Source organism: Hemiscyllium ocellatum, chromosome 8, assembly GCF_020745735.1.
Source record: "Hemiscyllium ocellatum isolate sHemOce1 chromosome 8, sHemOce1.pat.X.cur, whole genome shotgun sequence".
In the NCBI taxonomy this organism is placed as follows: domain Eukaryota; kingdom Metazoa; phylum Chordata; class Chondrichthyes; order Orectolobiformes; family Hemiscylliidae; genus Hemiscyllium; species Hemiscyllium ocellatum.
The window spans coordinates 26,637,620-26,650,691 of record NC_083408.1 but is presented as its reverse complement, the minus strand read 5'-3'; the positions used below and the strand labels follow the sequence as shown (position 1 = coordinate 26,650,691).

General features: G+C 44.6%; 1 protein-coding gene across 1 annotated transcript in view; it reads right to left on the bottom strand.

The window, feature by feature from the left end:
• Positions 1-149: 149 nt before the first annotated feature.
• LOC132818065 (cysteine-rich protein 2-like) overlaps positions 150-13,072 on the bottom strand; it is a 55,700-nt gene continuing 42,777 nt past the window's right edge. The window contains exons 5-8 of the mRNA XM_060828714.1: positions 11,692-11,760; positions 11,270-11,364; positions 1,601-1,658; positions 150-797 (exon numbers count right to left, since the gene is read on the bottom strand). Coding sequence (XP_060684697.1) covers positions 733-797; positions 1,601-1,658; positions 11,270-11,364; positions 11,692-11,760 — 287 coding nt within the window. The 3' untranslated portion in view covers positions 150-732. The remainder of the gene's footprint in view (positions 798-1,600; positions 1,659-11,269; positions 11,365-11,691; positions 11,761-13,072) is intronic.

The following is a 13,072-nucleotide window of genomic DNA, read 5'->3' as shown; positions in this document are numbered from 1 at the left end:
GGGTAAGAGACCAGAGAAGTTTAAATCTACACAAACACTCCCAGTAAGAGTGTATTCCCTCAGAAGAGATTAGGAGAGGAAAAAAGGTTGGATAAAATTTAACTTTACAGCTGAGAAGTAAATGATTAAAATGAAGAGAGACCCAGAAATATGTGGCATAAGTTTATTATCAATAAAGGGAATGACAAGCATTTAATATTTTATTTAATGTGATGTAACAGGGTGCTTCACTTTGTTGGTGCTTTCTTTAGAAAAAGAACAAGATTTTTAAAACGTACTTTGCACAATATAATACTGTAGTGCTTGAAATCACAATGGAGTGAGTGATGAGGGGACAAGCAGCTTATAATACAAGGAGAGATCAAGATGTTGTGACTTATAGGTACTGCAGTAGAGCTCAAAAATAAAAACATTTGCTGGCTTTTAACCCTGACCATCACTCTGTGGTTTGAGATCCGACAAGAGTTTTGGCAGATCTGCGGTGTTTTTAAGAGCTGCCAACAGCTTGGAGCTACGTTAAAGTTCGAGAGGGTGATCGGAGGCCATCAGGTAGTGAGGGCAGCCCTGTCCCATCCCTCACAGATTGCACACTACATGGAATACATCTGAACACGACAAGTTCTAAACTACTGTTACTGTGTGTTACAGTGAAGACAGTGTCCCCAGCACTTTGCGTTAGCGGGTAAACAGCACAACATCGAACTTGGATCTTCCTGGAGTGTATGAAAGCCATCACTGGCCCCCAGCAGCATCACTCTTCTCATAGATGTAGCTCCCAACAACGCCGGTATTGACCCCTGTAAACACAGCAAGGAAACAGATGGCCATTGAGGAAGATGCACTGCCATACAGGATTAAACAGAAAGGCCATGCATTTTAACTTGAAATAGCCGACTGCTCAGATCCCTCTAAGGTCTGACCTCTCCCTACCCTTTGTAATTGTCTCCAGCTTTTCAAAATCCTTTCCCCTTCTGTAACTCTAGCCCCTTGCTGATCATTTCCCCAGCAGCCAGGGGCCCTGCAGAGATGCCAGGCTCTGAAATTCTTCTCCCTAATGCCAGTCACCATCAGACAGATAAGACTGACTGCTCAATCAATCTTCCAAAGCTACAAGTAGCATTTCAACTGAGAGGTGATTATACTGGATCCCAGTGAGAGGGTGATCAGTTACACAGCCATGGGTCACCAGATTCCAGTGAGTGGGCAGTCAGTTCCACCTGCAGGTCACTGGATCCCAGTGAGGGGGTGGGATGGGGTATCAGTTCCAAACATGGGCCACCAGATCCCAGCGAGAGGGGAATCAGTTGTACCCACAGATCACTGCATCCCAATAAGAAGGGGATCAATTTTACACCTGTGAACCTCTGGATCACAGAGAGGGGCATCAGTTCTACCTACAGGCCACTGGATCCACTGAGAAGGGGCGGATCAGTTTACACCTATGGGCCACTGGATCCCAGTGAGAGGGGGATCAGTTCCACACATAAGCCACTAGACAGATGTGGATCAGTTCTAATTACAATGAAGTCAGTAATTAGCAGCAAGATAAGCAGCAATTCCCCACTTGTGTGTTAATTCTGATAGTTGACACCATTGTTACCTTTTGGTCCAAACAGGATTCCGTAGCAGGGTTTGTGGCAGTAGGGTTGTCCATCATGCTGTGCAGAGACAAACAGAAAAACTATTTCAGCACCTTACCACTGCACTCACATACTAACTGCTCACCTTAAATAGCCCCCTCAATGAAGATAAAATCCCCAGACTGTTTTGCAAGTGGCTTTTCCTGGGATCCCACTGCTTTGAAATGGGCCATGCTCCCTACATACCAACAGTGACTGCACTTCACAAAGCCATGTCATTAGCTGTGACACACTCTGGGGGGTCCTGGACTTGCTGAAAAGCACTTCAGGAACACAAATTGCTTTTCAACAACAAAAAAAAACTTTGGCAAAGGAACACAACTTGAGGATGAGTTGCAAGCTGCCAGGCTCATCCTTTGGGTATGTTTTGGTGGACTCCATGTATTGGGATAAAGCATTAAGATTGTTGTCACAGCAATCCCTGCCTTTAATCCACTGGGAGACCATGAAGGCACCAGGTACGTTGACTTGTTGGTGACGTTCACTTTTCTGTAACTGAGGAAAGGTCATTTGCTTGTGGGGACTGGGGCAGGCCCATGTTCCCATTACGCAGTGAGGCAGTTTGTAAGCTTGCCCTTTTTTCACCAGTCAATTCAGCATACGTATACACTCCACCTGATGACCTTTCCCCTCTTAGCTGTTCTCGACCCTCTGCTAATTTCAATCAATTGGTTATCAGCGCTGGCTAAGTAGCCAGCACTGACCCTGGCACTGCACAGGAACAGGCCATTCATCCAAATCCCAAAGGCAATGCTCTACCATTCCCTGCAGCACAATTAACTTATGCACCTTCCCCATAGCAGCAGCAATAAGATGGGGGGGGGGGGAGGAAGAGGAGGAGGAAGACGATGAGGAGGAGGAGGAGGAGGAATGGGCATTTCTCAAAGTCTGGATGACTCTTATGTCCCTTTTCTTGTTTGAGAAGTGGAGGGATATTCAAAGGACAAGAGGCATCTCACTCCATTGGAGAGAGATGATTGGCTCAGTACAAATTGAAGATATACAAATGTTGTTTGGGGGTGGGGACAGGCCACCCCATTAACAACTACATCTGCTACAAGTGACAGGCTACACATTTAAGACAACACCTCATGTGGTGCAGTGTCCCCACTACCGGGCCAGGAGGCTTGGGTTCAAGTCTCATTTGCTCAAAGGTTTATAGTGACATCTCTGAACAAGTTAGCTAGAAAATATCTTAAGAGAGGGATGAGACAGAATTAGATCTCAGAGGGTAGTGAATCTACGGAATTCTTTATTGCAGAGGGCTGTCCGAGCCTGGTCATTAAAGCTGAGATGGACAGATTTTAATCAGTATGAGAAATCAAGAGTTGTGGGAAAAAGGCAGGAAAGTGGAGTTGAGGATGATCAGTTCAGCTATGATCTCATTGAATGGTGGAGCAGACTTGATGGGCTGAATTGCCTACTCCTGCACTAATGTCTTATGGGGACTGAACCCACATTTTAATCTGCACAAGTTATCTAACCAAGACAGCCAAGTACCCCCATTTTAAAAAGTGTCCATTTAATGTAAACCAGGATGACATCACTAACTGTGATGTTCTTCCGTACACAAACCGTAAGCTATTGAAACCCATTTCTCAGCCACACTGGGAGGTTAATAAGTCCTGACATTTTAAAAGTACCAGTCAGGAAATGGTTTGCAAGATGTTGGCTGACCAGAAAACATCTGGAGCGCTCTGATCCCTCCTGGAGTCCTGGGATGATCTGCTATAAGTCCCAGCAGAGGTAACAGGTTTGACCACAACTTCTGAACAAACTGCTCCAAGATGGACTGAGCTGCAATGGGAAACATTACTCATGCTGGCTCACCTTGCTGTCACTGTACTGCTGATATCTGTCCCACTGCCCTGCCATCTCTCAGCACCTGAACTTCAACTCTCATCAGGCAATCCTACTGTGGGGGGCATCATGTACATTCTGCTTTATATCAGCTGTGAGGAAGTGATTTACATTTCTTGGAGTCAAATCTTAACTAAAACACAAAAGGAAGCCTACAAAGGTTCAATGATGGGCAAAGATCTGATAAATGGAGTACATTGTGGCAAAGTATGAAACTGTCTATTTTGGCAGGAGGAATTTTTAAAGAAGCACATTATCTAAATGGTGAGAGGTTGCAGAGGGATCTGGGTGTCCTAGTGCATGAATTATGGAAGATTAGAGTGTAGGTACAGCAAGTAATCAGGAAAGCTAATAGAATTTAAGGGTAAGGAGGTTATATTTCAGTTATACAGAGTACTGGTGAGACCATATCTGGAGTACAGTGTACAGCATTGATCACCATACTTACAGAAGGATGTTACTGCATTGGAAGCAGTTCAGAACAGACTATTGGACTAATGGATTACCTTATAAGGAAAGGCTGGGCCTGTATCCTCTGGAATTTAGATGACTCAGAGGTCACTGATTTGAAGTCCTGAGGGGACCTGACTGGGTGGATGTGGAAAGGATGTTTTCTCTTATGGGAGAATCTAGAACTAAGGTTCATTGTTTAAAAATAAGGGACAACTATTTAAAATAGAGATGGGCAATTTTTTTTTGGTCTCAGAGTCTTTAAATTCCCTTCCTTAAAAAGGACATACTTGCAGAATCTTCAAATATTGTGGAAGTAGAGAGATAAATCTCTCCACTCTGCAGGCACCCTGCCTCTATTCCTGATGAAGGGCTTTTGCCCAAAACGTCGATGTTCCTGCTCCTCGGATGCTACCTGACCTGTTGTGCTTTTCCAGCACCACTCTAATCTAGACTCTGGTTTCCAGCATCTGCAGACCTTGTTTTTACCCAGGACATTGGTTCGGCCACAGTTGGAATATTGCGTGCAATTCTGGCCTATTTCATATTGGAAAGATGTTTTGAAATTTGAAAGGGTTCAGAAAAGATTTACAAGGATATTGCCAGGGTTAGAGGATTTGAGCTATAGGGAGAGGCTGAACAAGCTGGGGCTGTTTTTCCTGGAGCGTCAGAGGCTGAGGGGTGTCCTTATAGAGATTTACAAAATTCCGAGGGGCATGGATAGGATAAATAGACAAAGTCTTTTCCCTGGGGTCAGGGAGTCCATAACTAGAGGGCATAGGGTTAGGGTGAAACGGGAAAGATATAAAAGAGACCTCCGGGGCAACTTTTTTTCACACAGAGGATGGAATGAGCTGGCAGAGAAGGTGGTGGAGGCTTGTACAATTGCAACATTTAAAAGGCATTTGGATGGGTATATGAATAGGAAGGGTTTGGAGGGATATGGGCCAGGTGCTGGCAGGTGGGATGAGATTGGGTTGGGATATCTGGTCGGCATGGACAGGTTGAACCAAAGGGTCTGTTTCCATGCTGTACATCTCTATGACTATGACTCCATGTCAAAGGTCCAACAGCAAAACTACTGAGCAGCCTTGACTCAGTAGTTGGACTGTCATTTCAGAATCAGAAGGTTTATGGCCTAACCCTCAAATTGGAGCACAGAATCCAGACTGGAAATTGTGTGCAGTGCCAGGGGGTTGCTGCACATGGGGTGTTTCATCAGATTTCAGGCCCCATCTGCTGTTGGGATGGAGGTTAAAGACTTCCACAGCCTTAACTGGAAGAGCAGGACGTGTGTTCTCTCCAGCACTCTGGAGGAAATAAAAGGAAGACTTGCATTTATGATTATTTTTCATGATTAGAATGGAAATCGAAGTACGTCAGGTTTAAATGCACCTGAATTGGTTTCTATCTCTGAGATATGTTTCAGTAGGTTTGTAATCAAGTACGTCTCAAATTGCATCCCTAATACTCCCCAGTGTTGATATGCAATAGGTTTCCAGATATGGACCATGACAGATTGATTAAACACCCGTCCCCCGTAACAAAGCTGCAGTAGCAATATATCACTCTGTGTAACCCTGGCAGCAGGCAGAGAGTGAAGCCTTAGATTTGGAGGTTGATTCAAGTAAGCAAGGGCTAGCACCACTGCCTCACACACCAGGGACCTGGGTTCGATTTCACCTCCAGGCAACTGTCTGTGGAGCTTGCACATTATCCCAGTGTGGATTTCCTCTGGGTACTCCGGTTTCCTCCCACAGTCCAAAGATGTATAGATTAGGTGGATTTGCCATGAGAAATTGCACCATAGTGTCCAGGGTTGCGTAGGTTAGGTGGTTTAGTAATGGGAAATACAAGGATAGGATAGGATGCTGTTCGGAGGGTTGGGTGGAATGGATCGGCTGAATGGCCTGCTTTCACATTGTCAGGATTCAATGAGAGGTAGGTTTTAAAAGAGGAAAATGAAATGTAGTGGGGTACACGGCAATAACAAACAAGCTGCATTTACATTGTGCCCTTAATGTGATTAGATTAGATTAGATTAGATTACTTACAGCGTGGAAACAGGCCCTTCGGCCCAACAAGTCCACACTGACTCGCCGAAGCGCAACCCACCCACACCCTGTATTTACCCCTGCACCTAACACAACGGGCAATTTAGCATGGCCAATTCACCTAACCTGCACATCTTTGGACTGTGAGGAAACTGGAGCACCCGGAGGAAACCCACACAGACACGGGGAGAATGTGCAAACTCCACACAATCAGTCACCTGAGTCAGGAATTGAACCCGGGTCTCTGGCACTGTGAGGCAGCAGTGCTAACCACTGTGCCAACGTGCCGCCCATGATGTGACGGAATATCTGATTGGAGCTTACAAAACAGTATGTTTCCAGTGGTAAACAGAGCTGGTAACAGCAAGACACTATGAAGATGATTGGAGAGAGAGCGGAGACAGAGTGAGACAAAGGGAGTAATGGAAACATGTTATTTTTAAATGCGGTAAGTTCAGATCAGGATCCTACACAATGAAAGGGTGATGAAAGCAGTGAAGTTTACAAAGGCAACTCGATAAATAATTGATGTGGAAACATTTGCAGGATTACAGGAAAAGAGCAGGGGAGAGGCACTCCAATGCTAACGATGGGCCCAATAGCTTCCCTGTAGTTAGACTGTTTGAGTCGACAATTTGGGTATTCCTTCTGTGAGTAAAATGTTGCTAACATTATTTTACTAACTCCTTGCTAAAGCAATCCTCACAATTGGGTCCTGAGCCCTAAGCTCATGGCTACAAAGAGACAGTTAATTTCAACCTCCCTAGCTTGTTCCATTGCCACTCATGGTCCTGCAAGCTGATAGTGAGCAGTCTGGAATATGCCTTGTTGGCTGAAGGGGCCTTCCACCTCCTTTAGACTGTGGGAAATGCAGCAACTGATTGGTGCACAGCAATTTCCCACACCGTAATAATGACCACACAATCCACTTTCTGTGATGTGACTGAGGGATAAATGTTGGCCCCAGGACTCCTGGGACACTACTTACAATGAGTGACATAGCCCACTGCACCCTTCCCAGGGCAATTAGAGACGAGCATTAAATATTAGTGTAGCCAGCAATTACAAACAAACAGAGCATTTTTTTTTAAAATATAAAAATCGAAAGAACTGCAGATGCTGTAAATCAGAAACAAAAACAAATTGCTGGAAAAGCACAGCAGGTTTGGCAGCATCTATGAAGAGAAATCAATGTTAACCCTGATTTCTCTTCACAATTTATTTTAATAGTTTGGTCTGGCATTGGCATGCAAGTTTTATAAATTGTCATGTCTTTCCTCTTGCTTTTTCAGCGATCGTCAGTGACTGCAGATCATGGGGAGATAGTGACTTAGTGTATCATTGCTGGACTATTCCTGCAGATTCTGGGGACCCGGGTTTGAATCAGACAATGGTGGATGGTAGACTTGGACCTTTATTTTTAAAAAAAATCTGAAGAGTTTAATGATGAGCATGGATCTGTTGTTAATTGTGGGGGAAAAGACACATCTGGTTCATTAATGTCCTTAGGGAGGGAATCTGCTAACCATAGCTGGTCATAGCTGCAGACCCACAGTAACATGGTTGACTTTCAACTACCCTCTATACAATTTGGGATGGGCAATAAATGCTGATCGAACACTGACACCTTCATCCTGTGAGTGAATGAAAATCATATGAAATACTGAAAATATCTTTGGAAAACCTGGATTTCGACTAAGTAATATCTTGGCTGTTATGGCCACACTTATGGTCAGGAAGAACTATGTGACAGGAAGAAAAATTGGAGACTATTGACATTGACTGATGGTGTCATCATAGAATGATTCAGAAATATTCATAGAATCATCCTGGGTGATATGGTGCCAGTGGTTTGCACTGCTGTCTCACTCTGCCAGGGTCCCTGGCTCAATTCCACCTTTGGGTGACGATGTGGAGTTTGCACATTCTCTCAGTATTTTTGTGGATTTCCTCCAGGTTCCTCTCACAGACTAAAGATGTGCAGATTAGGTGGACTGGCCATGCTAAATTGTCTCAATGCCCACAGGTGTGCAGGCTAGCCATTGGTACTGCACAGTTATAGGGTGGGGTGCTCTTTGGAGGGTAGATGTGGACTCAATGGGCTGAATGGCCTGCTTCCACACTGTAGGGATTGTGTGTGTGTGTGTTAAAAGAGGGCAAACCTTCAAGTTTCCAACACTCCCCATCCCTTGCCTTGGTTCACTCCAAGCATTTTGCTGCATCACCCTTGGCTAAATTTTTTCACTCCCACCCCAGAGTTCAAGGTCAAACTTGTGAGAACTTGCAAAGTGAGTGTAATATATGGAAATCAGAGCCAGGTGGGCATCTGGGTGAGTTGGTATCTCTGTTCACAAAGGCAGATGGAGCTTAATTATGCGTGCTGAACCCCTTTGCATTCAGAAAACTCTTTTATCATTACAAGATATGCCAAGGAGAGTGAGCAGCCCATTGACGGCAGCTAATAGATGGTGGGGAGTAGAGGTGGGAATTTGTTAGTATAATAGTTCAATGGTTTCTCATATTTACAGCCTTATGAACATTGTGTTGCAGCTGTACAAGACACTGATAGGGCCACATTTGGAATCTCTGTACAATTCAGGGGTCGCCCTGAATTAAATTGGAAAGGCTGAAAAATGGTTTACAAGGTGTTACCAAGACTGGAAGGCTTGAGTTTCAAGGAGTGACTTTTTACCCTGAGGAGTAACTAGAGGTTCACTAAATCACAAGGAAACATATAAAGTTAATAGCCAAGGTCTTTTTCCAAGGGTAGAAGAGTCCAAAATTAAAGGGTATAGGTTTAAGGTGAGAGGGGGAACATTTAAAAAGGGACCCAAGGGACAGCTTTTTCACATAGAAGTTGGTGTGTGTATGGAATGAGCTGTCAGAGGAAGTGGTAGAGGCGGTTTCAACTGTAAGACATTTGGACAAGTACATGGGTAGGAAGAGTTTAGAGGGATATAGGCCAAATGCAGGCAAATGGGACTATTTCAATTTAGGAAACCTGATCGACATGAGGGCCAAAAAGCTTGCTCCTGTGTTCAAAGTTAAGAATCACAACACCAGGTTATAGTCCAACAGGTTTAATTGGAAGCACACTAGTTTTCGGAGCGATGCTCCTTCATCAGGTGATTGTCGCTCCGAAAGCTAGTGCTTCCAATTAAACCTGTTGGACTATAACCTGGTGGTGTGTGATTTTTAACTTTGTACATTCCAGTCCAACACCGGCATCTCCACATCATGTTCCGGTGTTGTATGACTATGGCATTTTACAAATTTAAGTTGTTTAAATTGCTGGAGAAGCTGTCAAGTCAGCCAGTGACTGTGAGGAGAGAGACAGAGTTAACATATTGAGCCCAGGATCACTCCTCTTCAGTTTCATTCTGAAGGAGAGTCATACCAGATTCCAAACATTAACTCTGTTTTCCTCTCTCTCTGCACACGTGCTGCCAGACCTGCTGAGTTTCCACAGTGCATTCTGTTTCTCAAAATCATCATGTGTCCAGAGCCACAGTCACTGTCAGTAATCTCTGATATTTCTCTCTGTCACAGTTCTCCCTGACTGTATTATGTGGTGATATCAGCCCAGGCATCATTTACTCAAAACCCAGGTATTCCAAAGATACTTTCTGCTTTTATTTCAGATCTCCAACATGCATGGGTTTTTAAAATTTAAATGAAAGTATCTGCCTTTGGTGCCAGTCTGACCCATTTCTCCAAATACTCTTTTTAATATTGCATAAACATTCTACCGGATTATAAAACTAGGCCGGAACTATCTGCAGCTGCACATTAAAAGACAGAAGGTTTATTTCCCACAGCACATCTGCACTCCAGCAGCCAGAGCCATCTTCCCATAAGTTGAACATCTAATACAGATTCTCTTAAATGAAGTGGATTCCATTATGAGAGCACCACCACACAATTGCTTGAAAGCTTTCTCTGCAGCCTTAATGTACCTCTGACAGTGATGAGGAATATCAGAAAATTCTGGAGCCTTGGTTTTACAGAAAGGATCGTTTTAAAGTTCAATGCTATTTTGGCTAACTCACTGATCTGGTTACAAAACTCAAATACTCGGTCAAAGCAGTAGTTTTAAAAAAAGAAAGAAGGGTTCGGAGGCATTACTACCTCTAAGGCCTTAGGCTTAGGAAGTAAAAGACTGGGCAATTGTGGAGTGAAAGGAGAGAGGCAAAGAGGTCTTGCCAGACCAGGTAAGCATGGCAGTTACCTTCCCCAAAGGACATTAATGAACCATAAGTTGGTTATTTCCCACAAATCAGCAACAGTTTCAGTCATTAGACTGAATTCAAGTCCCACCATCCATTGTGACAGGATTCAAAGCCAGGTCCCCAGAACATTACTGGGTCTGTGGATTAATAGTCTAGTAAAAATACCACTAGGCCATCGCCTCCCCTTACTGGTTTTTATGTACTTTGTGATGGACTGAGACCATGAAATGCACTGCAAAAATGCAGTCTTTATATTGTCACAAGCTATTGAAAAGGCTTCACTTTGCTTGGAGGTCGCCACTGATGATGTTACCTAGCCAGGTAATGAAACGTCTGGATATCAAACCTCCAGCTCAGCGAGCAAACCTACACCCTAAACCTCAACCTGAGCTACAAACCTTCACAAACCTTGCTATTCGAAAAGAGTTGTAGCTCTCACTCAGATCCTGTCTTGGGGTGTGCAATGTTTTCTACGGAAGTGCCCTGCCTCATTCTGATACAATGGGCCTTCATGTTTTACTTATTATAATAAAGCTAAAGGGGTTCCTTCCCAATGTAAAAGCCCAAACGTTCTGACAAGATTTGCTGCTTTTGTTCCTGTGGCCTTTCAAGGAGCATGGACATCACTGGTAAGGCTAGCATTTCCTGTCCTTCCCTCATTGCCTTGAGCCAAGGGCCTCGCTAGGCCATTGCAAGGAACGGATGAGAGTCAGCCAAAGAGCTGAGAATGTGGAGTCACACACACGCCAGCATAGGATGGCACTAACGGACATTAGTGAACCAGATGGGCTTTTTCAACAATTGACAATGGATTCATGGTCATCATTAGACACTTAATTCCAGATTTTCTTTTTAATGAATTTAAATTCCACCATCTGCCATGATGCAATTTGAATACAGGTCCCCAAAACATTGGATTAAAAGTCATTGCTTTCCTGGAGTAAGGATGGCAGATTTCTTTCCCTAAAGGGTATTTGTGAGCAACAATTGATGGCAGTCTTGTGGAGCCAATGTGTTTTTTTAATGTCCCCCTCACCTCTGCGTGGCCTCCGGGGTTCAGGGTCTTGTTGCATCGCACGCATCGGAGACAAGGACGGTGCCAATCCTTGCCCAGTGATGTCACCTTCTCAGCTGCATTAGAAACGGAGACAGAGAGAGAGAGAGAGAGAGAGAAAGAGAGAAAGACAAAACTGTTTGAAACACATCCCTCCAATTTCATCCACAATTTCAATCAGAGCACAATGTTTTACAGAAAAACAAAATGACAGGCATTCGCACGCTTGGGATGGGGGAAGGGTGTGGCATGAAGACCTCCACCTCTGTCTGCCCGGAGCTACAGCCCTACAAACAGTGACCTTAGATATTGGACCTATTAGACCTATTGCTTAGGTGCCCGCAGCAAGGGTGTCCAAGCAGCATGCCTGCTTTCCAGAACATTAATATCTATTGATTACTCACCAAAGTAGACCTTCTTACCACACCTCGGGCACATGTTGGGCTCCCCGGCAAAGGTGGTCATGCTCGATGCTGAGAAAGATCACAAGAAGCCCATTACAGGGTTTGAAAACGTGCCCAAATATTAACGTACGCTATAAGCCTCAAACAACTTACGTTGGCCTCATGCCCAGCAAATGACGAAGCTGAATGGTGCTGAAAAGTACAAGAGATCAGCTCAGGAGTGAGACCATTTGGGCCTCCATCACCCGATATGATCACCTACTTCATCTCTGCTTGCCTGTCCAAACCCATGCAGACATGGGGAGAAATATGCAAAGTCCACACAGACAATTGCCCAAGGCTGGAATCAAACCCAGGTCCCTGGCACTGTGAGGCAGCAGTGATAACCATTGTGCTGCTCCATGTTAATCCATATAATATAGTTTCAGAGACGACTAGGTCGACTGAGCAGCTTTATTTATAACCAGTGAAATTTACAGGCAGGTGATGTGTCAGTCTATGTCTTCATAGGCTATCCCTCAATTTGGCAAACTACTAGCCCGTATAAAAGCACCTAGTCCCTATCCCCCAAATGTAAAGATCCAAATCGCACTCATCCCTGAAAATCCATTCCAAATCTGTTTGCTCAGCCTGGGTACCAATCCACGAGACAGGAGTTCTCAGATCGGGGGAAACGACAGGCTGCTACTCATCTTCATGTGACACTTAGCACCTTCAGAGAGGCAAAACCTGGAACCGGTCGGAACAGGAATGGGGAGCAGCAATGTAGCTGAGAAAGGCCACTCGGCCGTCGGTGTCTGTGCTAACCTTCCTGGCAAGTAGTCCAGCCTCTTCCACCTCCCCACACAGAGACTAGGAGCAGGAGTAGGCCGTTCAGCCCTTTGAGCCTGCTCCCTCATTCAATACAATCCTCCATCTCATGCTTTACCATATTCATGCTTTATCCTCATGCCACTTGATCCCTTTAAAATCTAAAATAACTACCTTTCTTTGAACGTATTCAGTGACTTGACCTCCACAGTCTTCTGTGATAGAGAATTCCAAAGTGATGATATTTTTCCTTATCTCAATCCTAAATAGTCTCTCTCATATCCTGAGTCTACCTCTTGGTTTTTGACTCCCCAAGCAGGGAAAAACATCATCCCTGTATCTAGTCTGGTCATCCCGGTTAGAATTCTCTACGTTTCAATCAGATCCCTCTCTAATCCTTCTCAGTGGTTAGCACTGCTGCCTCACAGCACCAGGGACCTGGGTTCAATTCCCGCCTCAGGCGACTGACTGTGTGGAGTTTGCATATTCTCCCCGTGTCTGCGTGGGTTTCCTCCGGGTGCTCCGGTTTCCTCCCACAGTCCAAAGATGTGCGGGTCAGGTGAATTGACCA